At 44.5% G+C, this 17,084-nt stretch overlaps 1 protein-coding gene across 1 annotated transcript in view; it reads left to right on the top strand.

Annotated features, from left to right (window-relative positions):
- The window catches only part of adamts6 (ADAM metallopeptidase with thrombospondin type 1 motif, 6), a 62,218-nt gene that overhangs the window by 27,900 nt on the left and 17,234 nt on the right, over nt 1–17,084 (top strand). Inside the window, exons 12-17 of the mRNA XM_077019128.1 lie at nt 819–926; nt 3,425–3,570; nt 6,145–6,208; nt 9,793–9,895; nt 10,634–10,767; nt 15,919–16,042. Coding sequence (XP_076875243.1) covers nt 819–926; nt 3,425–3,570; nt 6,145–6,208; nt 9,793–9,895; nt 10,634–10,767; nt 15,919–16,042 — 679 coding nt within the window. The remainder of the gene's footprint in view (nt 1–818; nt 927–3,424; nt 3,571–6,144; nt 6,209–9,792; nt 9,896–10,633; nt 10,768–15,918; nt 16,043–17,084) is intronic.

The following is a 17,084-nucleotide window of genomic DNA, read 5'->3' as shown; positions in this document are numbered from 1 at the left end:
TGGGTGGGGTTATAGAGCAGGGTGGGTGTGGTTATGGAGCAGGGTAGGTGTGTTTATGGAGCAGGGTGGGTGGGGTTATGGAGCAGGGTGACCGAGGATGTCCAAGCATGCTGAAAGAATTCACAGAAAGCAAAAAACACAAAACAGAAAAGCTAGACACGTACAAAGACAAAGATATGCTTTCAAAGACACATACAAATAGAGCAAGGCACATCTGAACATTTTTATTTGTAAATAACCCCTCCAATCAGGGCATCAATGCAAAGCCTTAGATGGCACTTTGGTGCTTTAGTCATTCTGCAGACACTGGAAATGTCCCTGCCTCACTGTCCCATGCTACGAGGTTGAGCAAGGGGTGTCAGCCCTGTCAGGCACTCACCTCACCCAGCAGGAAATCGAGGTGATTTGTTTACAAATGCAAATGAGATGCAGATGTTTCGTTATGTCTGCAATCCGTTCATGCTGCAATCCGTCTCGATGTCTTGTCTTTTTTTCCCCCATATTCTGCAGCAGCCTACATTGCACTGTTTAGACCACAAACCATGTATTTTTGAGGAGGTATGAATGCTACAAATGGAGCCATACTGCATTAACATTTTGGTGTGGCTTGTCTCAGTTTGCTCTCTTCTGTGGTTCTTCTCAAATTGTTCTCTGTGGTTTGGTTCATCTCATATTGTTCTCCTCTGTGGTGTGGTTCTTCTCAAGTTGTTCTCTATGGTGTGGTTCTTCTCATGTTCTCCTCTGTGGTGTGGTTCTTCTCAGGGTCTCTTCTGTGGTGTGATATATTCTGACCAACTTGCCTTTGCCTTCTTTCCTAGGAAGTGTGTAGAGAGCTCTGGTGCCTTAGCAAAAGTAACCGCTGTGTTACCAACAGTATCCCAGCAGCAGAGGGGACCCTCTGCCAGACCAGCAGTATCGAGAAGGGGGTGAGTGGGATTCCACACACAGAAATCAGCCATGCTAACTTCATTCAGGATAATTCTAGGCAGCTTGAGGTGCAAGGAGCTTCCACGTTCTGGTTCTGGGATGGCTATTTTCCTCACAGGATTTGCAAATGTCATTTGCAAAAAGCTCACAGACCACAATAATGACTGCCTTTCATTATTAACACCACCAGAGAACAGTGAGTTTGCCTGACAGTGCTTTCATCCAGCCCCACCTACTCTATTAACTCCATCTACCTCTCAACCTACTCTACCAATTCCACCTACTTCCCCTGCTACTCCACCTAACTCACCACCTACTCTACCTACTTCACCTAACTCCCCAACTACTCTACCTACTCCACCTAACTCCCCACCTACTCTACCTACTCTACCTACTTCACCTAACTCCCCACCTACTCTACAAACTCCACCTAGCAATCAATCAATCAATCAAATGTTATTTATATAGCGCTTTTTACAACAGTTGTTGTCACAAAGCAGCTTTACAAATGTCCGAGTCCAAGCCCCCAGTGAGCAAGCCAAGGGCGACAGTGGCAAGGAAAAACTCCCTAAGGGCATGAGGAAGAAACCTTGAGAGGAACCAAGACAATAATAGCAACACACCGTCACCCTGCGTTACCACCACCTCACTGGAGCCATGCAGCGCAGAGCCCAGGTCCTTGGCCCCCATAGCCCCCATAGCCCCCATTCCCCCAGGGGGAGTTGGCGGGTTTTTTCCAGCAAGAGCCACACTTGTGTCTACTCCTGGCCATCCTGGATGACAGGAACCTGAGCATCAACCATTTCTCTCTTTGATGGAGTTGGGGAGGTAGGGTGAGAGGTACTCCCTGTGCTTTTAGACTTGAGAGAGGGAGTGTAATCTTGCTCCTTCTAACTCCTACACCTCAAACTTCTAAACTCCTCAAGCCCAAGAGAGCAGATAATGAGGTATAGCTGTACCTGGACAGCTTGCTGCTGGCACTGCTCTTCTGCTCTGGCTAGACTGAGTTCACCTTGTGGCATGTGTGTGTTTTCAGCCTTTTTTAGCCAGTCACCCAATTTTTACCAGGCTGGGTGCTATTAGCATATATTCGCACAGTAAACACATTTGTTAATACTATTTAAGGCAACACTTACGCATGCATTCATTTATATGTATGCATTCGTGTGTACATACATAAAACATCACCTGCCCAGTTTTTATGGGCCATTCATAAAGGAGCACCATAGAATCATGTGAGTGTGAGACATCTCGGTGAGCACCTGAACCTGACCAGATCATTCATATGTGTGTTCAGCTATATGCTCGTAGACCTCATGTAAGGCAAATGTGGAATTTACTCATATTTCTAGTAATGTCTGAGTTACACACTTGCATTAATGGATAGAACGTGCTGAGGACTGTTGCATGAAGCTCATCACGTTCTGTGGATCTGTGTGACTACACAGTGCAGACGAACACTCGGGAGCTCATCTGTGATGATATACAGAGGCAACAAAAATCCAATCTGGGTTGTGGATCACTTCTGTGTTGAGTTGAGACACTGTGTGCTCTGCCTGCTCCGGGGCAAGACAGATAGGGCTGTTAAAGCCATATCAAACGTTCCTGATAAGACATTCTTAGAGAGGTTATTTCTGGAGTGCTGGGGTGCATACCTGCTTCAGTAGTTTACTCCTTGTGCCTCCTCTTGCCCCAACCCTCCTTCCCTTACCCCCTCTCCTACCCTGATCCTACTCCCTCACCCCCTCTCCTGCCCCTCTCCCTCACCATCACCCCTCAGACTCTCTTTGCCTCTCTTCTTAGAGGTAATCTTGTTTGTATGGTGCTTTAGAACATTACCCTGTGCTTGGGGCTCACAGCTGCACTCCACGCTGAGCTCTTCCATTGTCAGTCTCAAGAAAGCAGGAGGGGGGGAGAGAGAGAGAGAGAGAGAGAGAGAGAGAGAGAGAGAGAGAGAGAGAGAGAGAGAGAGAGAGAGAGAGAGAGAGAGAGAGAATTTAACCTATTGACACAGTTGTGTAGTGCAGACAAACTCTCCGATCACTGGCCAAATGGTTCTGTAGACAAAGACTGGATTACTCAGGCATGTTTGGAGGATGAAGATTCCATTCTGTGTAGAACTTGTGCAGAGCTCAGGGTGTGTGTGTCCAGCAGGGTGTGTATGCCCAGCAGGGTGTGTGTGCACAGCAGTTCTGTTGTCTTAATGCTGGGGCTTTGGATTAGGGACACTAGGTAGATGCCTTATGGTTTCCCAGTGCAGCCAGTCATGGCTTTACAGAGTAAATAACACACAGAGTTTTCATCAGAGCAACAGAGTTTTCATCAGTTTTTCAAGACTTTTAGTTTACAAAACTGTATAGATTCTATCATTCATATTCAGCCATAGAAGGAGAACTTCTTATCATAGCTATTGTACTGTTTAACATGCAGCCGCAATCACATCACAGTCCTTTCATTTAGATTGATTAACTCAATGTTTTTTTTCACTGTGTTCAAGTGGTGCTACCAAGGCGAGTGTGTGACGTTTGGGACCTGGCCACAAGGCGTTGATGGAGGCTGGGGTCCGTGGTCCACATGGGGTGAATGCAGCCGGACATGTGGGGGCGGAGTCTCCTCGTCTGCACGCTACTGTGACAGTCCAGCGTAAGTAGGCAAAGTAAGCCCCGCCCCCTGGCCCTCCCCTCCCACCATGGAGCTCTGCAGCCTCTCCTTTCCCTTTACAGTCCAACTCAATGTTCCATTGTTCTCATCTCAGTCTCACACTGTGCTCCACACACTGGCCTAATCTCTGTCTCATTCACTGCTCCTCACACTGGTCTCATCTCTGTCTCACTTGCTGCTGCTCACACTGGTCTCACCTCCGTCTCACTGCTCTCTGTCTCACTCACTGCTCCACACACTGATCTCATCTCTTTCTCACCCTCTGCAACAGCTGGAGACATAAAACATGCTCGTAATGCGTAACATTTTATCTACTTGAGGGCTGAGCTCAGAACAGACTTACTATGTAAAAACGGCATTGCTGTCGCGCGTCTCCGTGGTGACGTGAGGCTGGCCACTCAGGCAGCAGAGGCGGATCTGGCTTGCTTCAGGTTCCGTTCCCATTGCTTAAGAGAATGTCTGTCCTCACGGTTTGGCATAAGTGTGGCCCGTGTAATCTGTAACACCTGTGAAAGGTGATCGGCCCCTGAATCCAGGAACCTGAAAGGCAGCGGGTGGGAGTGTGACCCCAGAGTGAGCAGCCAGGGTCGTCTGGAAAACATCCATTAGGATTTGGGAGCCTATGAAAAAGGCTTGAGACAGGTAGAGACAGACAGAAAGGGAGACGGGTAGAGAGAGACAGGTAGAGAGACAGTATTTTTCACAAGACTGTGGAGATCTGGATGCTGCCATTCTACTGCAGTAAGACAGAGCATGTTGGTCAGAGCAGCTTGACAGAGACAGCACTGTCTGGACACATCTGGAAACAGCTCACAGAGCCAGACCTGTGTCTCAATGGTCATGTATGGTGCTGAAGAGAGTGTTTACCTCAACCACACAGCTTTACCAGTGCTTAGCTCACAGTTTTTTAATAAAAGCAGCAAGATGTTTTACATGAAATATTGTCGTGATCCTATCTCAAAGACGCTTTACAGCAACCCAATCCCCCCCCCCCCCCCCCCCAAAAAAAAAAACCTTCCTGTATACCTTAGAAAAATCTATATAAGCAACAGCCCTTAAGATGAAGAGGCAGTAGTGACAGAGGCCATCCTGTCATGCTACTTAGGCAGCAGTCTTTGCTGTTTATCTCAGAAATTTCAGGACAATGTTTATTCTGGAAGAAGCCCCGACTGCACACCGCCCTTTCTGCTGGAACATACCCAATTCAGCCAGTAGTTAATTAGCCCCCTGTGAGTCAGGTGTGCTGTGTATTGATGCTTGGATTCCCTAGGCCCAAGGAGCTGTTTGGAGAGGGGAAGCTGAGTGTTTGGAGAGGGGAAGCTGAGTGTTTGGAGAGGGGAAGCTGAGTGTTTGGTGAGGGGAAGCTGAGTGTTTGGTGAGGGGAAGCTGAGTGTTTGGTGAGGGGAAGCTGAGTGTTTGGTGAGGGGAAGCTGAGTGTTTGTTGAGGGGAAGCTGAATGTTTGGTGAGGGGAAGCTGAGTGTTTGGAGAGGGAAGCTGAGTGTTTGGAGAGGGGAAGCTGAGTGTTTGGAGAGGGGAAGCTGAGTGTTTGGAGAGGGGAAGCTGAGTGTTTGGAGAGGGAAGCTGAGTGTTTGGAGAGGGGAAGCTGAATGTTTGGTGAGGGGATGCTGAGTGTTTGGAGAGGGGAAGCTGAGTGTTTGGAGAGGGGAAGCTGAGTGTTTGGAGAGGGAAGCTGAGTGTTTGGAGAGGGGAAGCTGAATGTTTGGTGAGGGGATGCTGAGTGTTTGGAGAGGGGAAGCTGAGTGTTTGGAGAGGGGAAGCTGAGTGTTTGGAGAGGGGAAGCTGAGTGTTTGGAGAGGGGAAGCTGAGTGTTTGGAGAGGGGAAGCTGAGTGTTTGGAGAGGGGAAGCTGAGTGTTTGGAGAGGGAAGCTGAGTGTTTGGAGAGGGGTGCTGAGTAGTGCTGGGCGGTATACGCATTTTGACTGCAACTGTTCTGCTATATGATTAATTCACTACTTTAGTGCTACCATTTGAAAACTGATCATGTGGGGCCATGCAAATCTGTATTACATGTAATAATTAGGTGGAGACATTTTTCTAACAGTGGAATAGGGTACTTAACCACTCTACTGCAGTAATTCTTTTCACAATCAATGCAGTTAACACATCGTGCATGGGGGGGGGGGGGGGGGGGGGGGACCATCAAATACAGTGAAACAGTGAAAAACACAAGTTCTGAGTGTTTGGTGAAGGTGTTGAGTGTTTGGTGAGGGTGTTGAGTGTTTGGTTAGTCACCACCATCATCACCACCACCATCAGTCCAGCTGTGATTTACCTGGCCTTAAGGGTGCTTCTGATGCCTGACCCTGAAACATGTTGATAGTGAAGGGTTATCAACCTCAGGGTGCTCTGCAGTTGCTCTGTGTATAGACTCTAGTGTGCAAGTGCATGTGTGTGTTTATCTTCATGTATGTGTTTATGTTCATGTGTGTTTATGTGCATGTGTATGTTAATGTGCATGTGGTATTGCCCATTTGTTAATTCTTGTTGTCAGGAAGGTTCCTCAGTCTGTTTCAGCTTCGTTTTCTTTTCCCCAGGCCGTCTGGCGGAGGGAAGTATTGTCTAGGGGAGAGGAAGAGGTACAGATCCTGTAACACTGACGTGAGTTCCCTCTCTCTCTCCCTCTCTCTCTCTCTCTCTCTCTCTCTTTCCATATCTCTCTCTCTCCCTTCCCCCCTCCCCTCCCTCTTCATTGTACACATGTGCACCTTGTGTATCTCCTTTAGGCATGTGCATTCAGACCTGGGCACTAACGTGTGTTGTGTGCATGCAGAATGTTTTTGTTTCACGTCTTTGCCTAAAAGGTTAACCATATGACTGAGGTACCAAGACCTTTTACACAAAGTGATTAAAAAGATAACAACCAGGCATACAAACATGTCACCCCATATGTGTGCAAATGGCCTTGCTGATCTGAGGTCAGTTTCAGTGTAGGTTAGTGATGGGTTTTTGGTAAAAGGATCTGGCCCTGGATCTGCAAACAACAGATTATTTTGGTTATTCTAGCTGGTGTTTTGTGCAAGTTAGCTGTGCTGTGTAAGGGTTGATGGGTCTCCAGAGTAGAGCTCACCCTGCTCATTACAGCCCCGTTCTGCCATCTGGGGTTTGCTGCATCACTCAGTGCACTATCAGCCTCGCCAGACTTGGATACGGATTAATATGAAGGCTCAGAGTGCCTTCTGAATTTATGGTAAGGGAAGAACTAAAGCCTGAGGGCTTTTAATCAACTAAAGTGTGTATTGTCATGGGTTTTGAAGTGTACATTGATTGATTTTGTTCCTGTCTGTCGTGAAGCAGTGACCAAGATTCAGAAACTCGTGCTCTGTTACATTTAACATAACTCAGCTTTAATTGTGTGATCCATAAAGAACCACATTCTTTTTTTTCCACAGCTTAAAGAATGAATGAGATTGAACAAAGATTTTTGCGAAGATAGAAATTCGTATTTTCCCTCTCCGTCTATTTCAAGGTGGCCTTTTTTTCTGAAAGTGAAACCTGAGCTAGCTAGGGGCCTTGGGGTTCTACCACAAATCTTAAAAATAACAGCTCTGCGCAAGCGGCGAGTGTTTACCTTGGAAAACAAACAGCAAGTACCAAACCACTATTTCATTCCCCTGAAGACACTGTGTCCAAAACAAGCGGATCACGGATGGCCTCGATTCTGCTGATGACACTGAGTCAGGCCGGGCCAGCTCCAGTCGGGTGTGGAATAGCACTCCAGGCGACTGTGCTGGGATGAGAAGTCTTGACATAATTAGCCTGGTGACTGTCCTGAGGTATTAGGCGGCTATAGGGGACGTGAGGGCAGCAGCTCGCCCAACCATATATGCCCCCAATAGACCCCCCCCCCCCCAATAAATAAATAAATAAATAAATAAATAAATAAATAAATAAAAAATCCTCTCCCAACATCCCCGGTGGCTGTGTGGTGCAATAGCCTCCTTATTTTTCTTCTCATAATAAGCTAATCTCTTGCCCTTACCCCTCTCTTCAACGCTGAGAGTGGCTGCTTCCTCCGAGCAACCCACTGACACCACCATAGTGTGGTACTGGAGCATTATATATATATTATTATAAATAAATGGATGAATGAATAAATAAATAAATGGATAATTGCAAAAAACATTGTGGTCCTGTTTGTGTGAAGACAGGAGTAGCTTTGATGTTAGAGAACCATTAGCATGTTAGATTTGCCTAATTAGCACACTGCTGTGGTTCTTTGGAAATCAATCAATCAATCAATCAAAGTTTATTTGTATAGCGCTTTTCACAACACATGTTGTCACAAAGCGCTTTACAGGATTTAAAAGGTTAACAATACTATGGGTCCAGAACACTAATGAGCAAGCCAAAGGCGACAGTGGCGAGGAAAAACTCCCTATGATGGTGGGGAATAGGAAGAAACCTCAGAAGAACCAAGACTCAAAAGGGAACCCATCCTCCATTGGGCGGCCCGTTAACACACAAATTACACAAAACACAGACAAATACACAAGTCACACACAAATCACACAATCAGACTAAGTAAAGGTAAAAATGAAAGTTCTGGGTTTTGATATTGTCACTGTAAATGTCTGTTGATGAACGCCAGGCTTTCATTCCGTGTCAGAGCAGCGATGCTGGTATTGTAGGCTCTGACTGCAATGTTACTCTCCAGGTGAACCTCGGAGAAAAGATACGAGATGTAGTAAATATGTAACAGATTAATCAAAGGCCAAACTAAACAGATGAGTCTTTAATCGAGTTTTAAACATTGAGACTGTGTCTGAGTCCCGAATAGAGGCAGGAAGATTATTCCACAATTGTGGAGCTTTAAAAGAAAAGGCTCTTCCACCTGCTGTGATCTTTTTGATCCTAGGAACAGTTAAAAACCCTGCGTCCTGCGAGCGAAGTGAACGCGCTGGGTTATATTGTTCAATAAGTTCACTAAGATAGTCTGGAGCTAAGCCATGCAGCGTTTTATATGTTAATAAAAGTATTTTATAGTCAATACGGAATCTAATTGGCAGCCAGTGTAATGACGATAGTATGTGACTAATGTGATCAAACTTTTTAGTTTTTGTTAAAACTCGTGCTGCTGCGTTCTGAACCAGCTGGAGTTTGTTTATCGATTTACCAGAACCTCCAGCTAGGAGACTGTTGCAATAATCTAAACGAGAGGATATGAATGCATGGATTAGTTTTTCTGCATCACTAATATTTAATATGTTTCTAATTTTGGCAATGTTGCGCAAGTGAAAGAACGCTACCCTAGTTATATTATTAATATGTGTATTGAACGAGAGATCTTTACCTCTGCGCTGGGGGTTATAGTAAAAGAATGTAGATTCAATGCTACATTATGTATCTTGTCTCTCGCAGCCCTAGACCCAACTATTATTAATTCTGTTTTATCGGGATTTAGTGCTAGAAAGTTACACGCCATCCAATGTTTTATCTCTTCTACACATTTCTCAATCTTACTGTTTGCGCCTAAATCATCGGGTTTTGTCGATAAATATAGCTGAGTGTCGTCTGCGTAGGAATGGAAACTGATGTCGTGCTTATGCATAATCTCGACTAAGGGATAACATGTACAGTGTGAATAGAAGTGGTCCTAGGACTGTCCCTTGTGGGACACCATATTTAACCTAAATTAAGTAGTCCTTTTACAGTGTACATTTATGTTTGAATTGGCAATGGTTTCCTTCTGGGTATTTAGCATTGGTACAGGGCCCTTGGAGTAGGGTAGTGGTAGACAGGTTGAACTCTTTGGTGTCCAACTGTTATGTTCAACTTCAGGTTCTTTAGACCTGATCTCATTAGGTCAGTTTCAGCTCTGCTACATAATGCAGACTCTGAGGTTGCGAGAGTGACTTAATGTCAGTGCATTAAGGCTGTGTTTTTGAGGCTGATAGTCCGTGTTGGAGTTGTTGCGCTGGGTGGTGGTTCTGCACAGGGGTCTGGGAATGCTGTGGGAGGGGTATACTTTTTCTTGCCACATAAATCACCTGATGAAACACAGATACAAACATCACCGCACAGGTTTTCTCCTTGTCTGGGTGATGGCTGAGTGAAGTCATCAAAAGTTTGAGAGGATGTCAGCTTTGGGCTGAGGTTTTGGAGTGAGTTTTCGAAATGTACATGATCGGGTTGAAGCGAAAATACACAGCACTGTTCACCATGTCACCCACCTACACCCGCAGGCCTGTGCAGTGGGGGCTCAAGAATTCAGGGAGAAGCAGTGCGCCGACTTTGACAGCATGCCTTTCCGTGGAAAGTACTACAACTGGAAGCCTTACACTGGAGGTAGGTACCAACACAGAAAGATGGGCAGTGTTGTGGATTATGTCTGTAAATAAAACACGCACACGGTAAAGGACCCACACTGTCCTATGAAACCTTCCCAGACTCAAAGCTGTGTAACGGTGTACATATCAACCTGCTTTGTGTACTTTGCTAACACTAACAATGTGAACATCTCTTTGAAGGTCTGAAAATTCCTGGGATTCCAGATCACTGTGTGTTGGAATGGGCTGTGTGTATATGTGTCCATGCATGTGTGTGTAGGGAAGGGGGGTTGCTCCCAGCCTTCAGTGTGTTTGTACAAGACTTAAACAGCTTGCCATCATTAGACAAACCAACAGCATTGACAAGCTTTGGATATTTGCTCTAAATCGGTTTTGAACCAAATCAGTCCTTTGGGTATTTGCTCTAAATCAGTTCTGAACTGAACAAGACTACTGATTATGACTGATTATGATGGGAAACCTGCATCAGACAGCTTCTTATTGTCCTGCCCTCTAATAACCGTGGTGATTACCAGTAGTGGCTCTGAGAAGGCATAGGAATGGTGCCCATGTTTGTAAAGAGTGACAGAGAGAGATGACCTCTGTCTGACTGCTGGTAGCCTTCATTAATTCTCCTCATGGCAGTCTGATTATGGTCAGACTGGAATGGTAAAAGCACTACCTGGTCGGGGTAGTCAGGGTGGGGGTCCTGTTGGGGATCAGGGTAGCCTGACTGCAAACTGTGCTCACCTTGCAGGTGGAGTGAAACCCTGTGCACTCAACTGCCTGGCTGAGGGCTACAACTTCTACACTGAGCGGTCGCCCGCCGTCATCGATGGGACGCGCTGTCAGGCGGACTCTCTAGACATCTGCATCAACGGAGAGTGCAAGGTGAGTAGCACCTGCCCAAAGATGCTCCGGTGTGTCTGGCCCACCAACAACTTTTGGGGTTATCAACAAGCAACACTGTCACATTGAGTACATAGAATCATAATATGTGTAAATAGGTAGATGGGTAGATCAGTCTAAGGGTCATCTTACACTGAAGAACCCAAATAGGCTCAAGCCTTTGATAACAACAATCAGCACTCAATAATCAACAATAAATATCATATTAATCAATGTCACATCAATCAATATCACAGTGGAGTCGAGTAGCCAAAGTCAAGATTGGTGATGATATCATATTTGGAGGTGATTGAAGATGATTGTTGAACACCAAGCTGAAGCAGTCATCACTACACTACAATATAATAGAATGCACTTCAATACAATAAAATACTCTACATTACAATAGAATATACTACAGTACAATAGCATACACTACAATAGAATACACTACAGTACAATAGAATGCACTACAATACAATATAATACACTACAATACAATAGAATATACTAAAGTACAGTAGAATACACTACAGTGCAATAGAATACACTATAATACAATAGAATACACTACAATACAACAGAATATACTACAGTACAATAGAATACATTACAATACACTATAGTTCAATATAATACACTACACAATACAATATAATATACTACCCAATACAATACAATATAATACACTACAATACAATAGAATATACTAAAGTACAGTAGAATACACTACAGTGCAATAGAATACACTACAATACAACAGAATATACTACAGTACAATAGAATACATTACAATACACTATAGTTCAATATAATATACTACCATACAACAGAATGCACTAGAATACAATATAATATTGTACTAAACTATTCATTATTCCCATCACTTCTTTGTTTACATATATATTTAATTACTGTTGTCATGGTGACCGGCGTCAGCAAGAGGATGGATGGATTCCTCCTCAGAGTCTTGGTTCCTTTCTTCCTTGCTGGTGGGGGCTTGCTCACTGGGGGCTTGGACTCAGACACTTGGAAAGCTGCTTTTTGACAACTGTTGTCAAAAAAGCGCTATATAAATAAATTCTGATTGACTTTGAATACACTACAACAGGGGTACTCAACTGGCGGACCGCGGTCCGGATCCGGACCCGAACGCAGTCCTGTCCGGACCCAATCTCATTCCTGATTAACTGGATACGGACTAAAACAAAACCGTAGCATTTATTTCAGGGCTATTGAAAAAACACTCCGTCACGAGTGTTACGTTTGCCACCCCCGCTCAACAACTTACGTTCGCCACCCCCGCTCAACAACAAGCCTGCCTGGTTGACGCTTCGCGAGCGGCGCGAGGGTCCGCGCGGCGAAAATGACGTAATCGCTGTGGCTCCGCGTGTGCGCGAGTGCCTCGCGCGCTGTCGGTTCGCGAGGTCGTGCACCTCTCGAATTTTGTAACTTCGCGCCGCGCTTCAGCGCAATGAACAAAGTCACGTTTTCAGGGTTCATACACCTTTATAAGGTGGAATTCAAGCACCTGTACGCCACTTTCAAGGTTCATTTCAATATTTCCCAGCATGTTAAACATAATTAAGTTAAAAAAAACGCCCAATCTCATTGGTTCTCTCATGTTTCGTCCTGGAATTACAAGAGGCTCGTAGGCCTATTTGTTAACCTAATACAAGAGAACTATTCAGTTAGACAGATATTTGTTGTGAAACCAAGTAGTTACAATTTCAAGCAGTGCTTTAACCTAAATTCCAGCACTTTTCAAACCTGAAACATATAGCAACATTAAAATTGGTCAGGTAAATGTTCATTTTCCTGTTTTGAGGGGTGTTTCTACCACATATCGTTTCGGACAAAACGCCTATCGTTTAGGACAAAACGCTCGCGAAAGTATAAACGCCTCCACCGTTCGCGCACCGTTCGCCCCCCCCCCCCCCCCCCGCTCAACAACTTACGTTCGCCACCCCCCGCCGCACCGGACCTCAGGTCACAGGTATCTGCCAAAACTGGACCGCGGACAAATTTAGTTGAGTACGCCTGCACTACAATATGCTACTGTACAATAGAATGCAGTACAATGCAATAGAATACACTACAGTACAATAGAATACAATTCAATTGAATATACTACAGTACAGTAGAATACACTAGTGCTATAGAACACACTACAATAATATAGAACAGTAATTCTCAAAGTGGAGAAAAATATCGGATTTGTTCACGCAGTCTAGATGAGGAGTGGCCAACCTGCGGCTCTTTGCCTGGTTTCATGCGGCTTCCCAGCCGGTCCGCGCTCTCACTTGCACAGTCGATCTATGCCGTGGACCGGTTACCTCATCAGCTCTGAGGGCGACAGACTGCTACATCTTCGTGGTGCACGGTTTGTTTACAAGCCTTGCGAGCCGCTAACACGTTTAAAACCGGTGTAGTGAAAAACGGGAGATTAGCGGCATGAAGTGACTCTGCTTTGTGTCTCGTTGGTGAGACGCGGTCTTCTGTCACGTTTTGGAATAAACCACATACGAGGGCAAGCAAAAGCACCGCAGACGACAGAGGGAGGCTTCAAAACTACTGCCGCTGTCTGTTCTCTTCTTCCTAAAGGTGAGCGCAGGTCAGTGGCGTTAAAACTAGAGGTGTAATTTCCAGGTTCATAGATTAAAAGTCCTCACCAGGATTTTGCTCAAGCTTGCTAGATTTTCTAATTAGCAATCCAGGTAAAATTAGTGGAATCAACACAATCCAAGAAGCCTGAGCAAAATCCTGGTGAGGACTTTTAATATATGAACCTGGAATTGACACCTCTAGTTAAAACGAGTGTTGATAACGGAGTTTATCCACTTTTTACCTAGAAAACAACAGTTGCGTACATAACAGAGCTCGTAGTGTGCGTGCACGCATACGTGAGCAACCTCGCCATGCCGTGGCCCAATTCCTCCTCGTGCCAAAGTCCTGAAGCATATCACGCCTTATGTTTATATCGAAGTTTGTGTTTGTTTTTCTAATGTGCTGTTCGTTTAGCTTGAGTTCACCCCGGTATTTTTGTCAAAAGCGCATTGTGAGTGAGATGAAAACACCGCTTCCCAGTCAGGACAAGATAATTTCAATAAACAATTTGTGTCAAGTTTGCTCTCAAAATGGCAGGAAAAAATGCACACCAAAACAAAAATATGAAGATAAACAGAGGACGTTTTTTATGGAATAGGCAGCCCTAGCCCGGCACCCGGGGAGCAGTTGCTCAAGGGCATCTCAGTCATGGCTTCAGGCCTGGGAATCGAACAAACACTTAACGCACACCAAGGCAATGGAAATGACGAAGGCATAAAACTAAACCGAACACAAGATTACAATTATTGTTACATGCAAAGACATGAGCAAACCCACAGGAAGCAGGTAACAACCATATTACCGATAGATCAATATGAAAACCAACATAACATACATGCACTCTTAGGCATGAAACCCCAACAGGCTAACGCCATGAACAAATGACCAAGCGTACCCTCACGGATCCTACACAGGCCAACCAGACATAGTCTACTGACAGGACATGGACTACACAAATGACAATGACAATAAACCTCACCTAGAAATCCAGATAAAGACCAAGAACTAGGAGAAAGCACAGTAGAACGAGCGACCATATATAAACAAGAAACATGCACTCAAACGATCACGTAATATGAACTTAAACCACATTTGAAAACAGAGAAACCAAACATGAACTTTAAATCTAATAAACTACTCATACATAAGAATGAAACCTAAACTTTGTCCACACACAAACGTGAAGTCCAACAAAACATGAATCATAGAAAGGAGCGAATATCGTGCAAATATGCAAATAAGCAAAAGTAAGAGAAAGGACAGTGAACTCCGAAGGTAGAGTCTAGAAACATGCTATATATACACGTACAACTAAGACGAACTAACACGGAACAGCTGAAACAGAGGAGTGTGAAACACCAAAATGAAAACAGACTAGAAGGGGGGCGGAGCCAGACATGACAAGAATACACTACAACACAATAGAATATACTACAGTACAATAGAACATACTACATTACAACAGAAAACACTACAATACAATGGAATGCACCACATTACAATAGAATATACTATATTGCAATAGAAAACACTACAATACAATAAAATACACTACATTACAACAGAATACACTATAGTTCAATAGAATTTATTACAGTTCACTTCAGAACAGTGGGGCTCTTATCAGAACAGTACACTTCTGGATTTAATTGGATTTCTGGATGTTTGGCTTGTCAGACCTGCCAAACTTAATACAATGCACAATCACACAATTCAGTTACAGTGTTATTTGTTTAATAAAATGGATTGGCAGAGGTGAGGGCTTGTGCATGTTAGGAGACACACACACGCTCTCATGCACGCATGCGCACGCACACACACACACACACACACACACACACACACACACACACACACACACACACACACACACACACACACACACACAGACACAGCAGATTCAATTCAGTCAAAACAACAGTAGGATTCGAACAAGTAGATTCAGCTCAGACAAAAAGTCACATGCTCCTCCTCACCGTGCAGGAATCCTCAGTGTCATCTGTTCTACAGAGGACTGTGGTGTCCCCTGTTTAAACCATATAAAGATTGCAAACACAGTTTTCCTAGAGTGGTTGCAGAGGCCTTCTGGAAGCTTCTGTATCTGTTTCCCTTTTCTTTAGGTTATCATAATCTCCAGTGCTAATACAGAAAACTAAACAGAATACTAATACGGAGATATCAGTACATTTGTAATAGTGTTATCAGAGATATCAGTACATTTGTAATAGTGTTATCAGAGATATCAGTACTTTTGCAAAAGTGTTATCAGAGATATCAGTACATTTGTAACAATGTTATTAGAGATATCAGTACATTTGTAATAGTGTTATCAGAGATATCAGTACTTTTGCAAAAGTGTTATCAGATATGTCAGTACATTTGTAACAGTGTTATCAGATAATTCTGTCAGTTCAAACCCACCATGGACAGTTTCACCATGTCACTAAGCTGAGCATATTTTCACCATGTGTGGATTTCTCTAGGATTGAGAGCACATGCAAGCTCATGTGTTTGGGTGTGTGTGTGTGTGTGTGTGTGTCTTTCCAGCATGTGGGCTGTGACAACATCCTGGGCTCAGACGCCAGGGAGGACCGTTGCCGCGTATGCGGGGGAGATGGAAGCACATGTGAGGCCACTGAGGGTCTGTTCAACGACTCCCTACCCAGAGGAGGTCAGTGTTGGCCCCCCTCACCCTGCACAGGCACACAGGGTGGGAGCAGCCAGCTTTGCTAAACGACACTGGCCAGCCAATGCTGACTCGTCTTGCTAAGCATTTGTTGTGATCAAAACCATTTCCAAGCTACTTACCGTGGCATGGAGACAGGCTGAACTGGTAGAACCTACTGGGAGAGGCAGATAGTACGTTTGAGACCCTGTAAGGGTGTGTGAAATATAACGTGCAGAAACCGACCATGTGCAGAAGGTCTGTGCCCAGACAGAAATGACGAATGAGAAGAATACGCAGATACCAGGAAGGGAGGGATAGAGAGAATACATAGGAGAGAGAGAGAGAGAGTAGGGAAGAGAGAGTTTTAGAGTGCTCCACACACCTGCCAAACACGACAGGTTTTTAATCTGGCTTAATCTGGCGTTCCACCAGAGACATCCCTGTCAAAACAGCAAACGTGGTGTGAGAGCAGGAACCAACGTGCTGGGTTTCTGCCCTGGTTTCTGCCACCAGGCCAGCAGAACTCTGTTGCCAAGGGCTACATTTTTCATGGAAATGCTGTTTTTCTTGATTCTGTTCTTTTTTGTGTGCAGTGTCACCCAGTGATGAAGCTTATGTTTTTGGGTCAAGAAACAAGTTGTCAAAATTTAATTGGTAACACAGTATAAGAGTATTAATTGCATCATCCACAGAGAATGAATAAAACTCCTAATATTGCATGTGTGTTGTGGGCTGGGTTCCAAGAGCTATCTCTATAGAGAGAGATGGTTTTCTCCTTTTAAGGTATAGCTAGTAAATCATCTGAAACTGTTGAGAGGAGAAACAGGTTATCTGAGAGGGATGCGGGATGCTAGGGTTCTGTGAGAGGGGAGACATGTTCTCCGAAAGGGGACATTGGTGTTCTCTAAGAGGGGACACTGGGGTTCTCTAAGAGGGGACACTGGTTTCTGGATTTCTATGAGTTTAAATGACTAATTTTTATTTTGATGGAACTAGGTACTAGCCACTCTTCTTGTAGGTAAACAACCTTTGCTTGCACTTGGAA

Source organism: Brachyhypopomus gauderio, chromosome 10, assembly GCF_052324685.1.
Source record: "Brachyhypopomus gauderio isolate BG-103 chromosome 10, BGAUD_0.2, whole genome shotgun sequence".
NCBI lineage: Eukaryota > Metazoa > Chordata > Actinopteri > Gymnotiformes > Hypopomidae > Brachyhypopomus > Brachyhypopomus gauderio.
The sequence above is the reverse complement of the archived record's forward strand: the minus strand, read 5'-3'. Positions and strand labels throughout refer to the sequence as shown.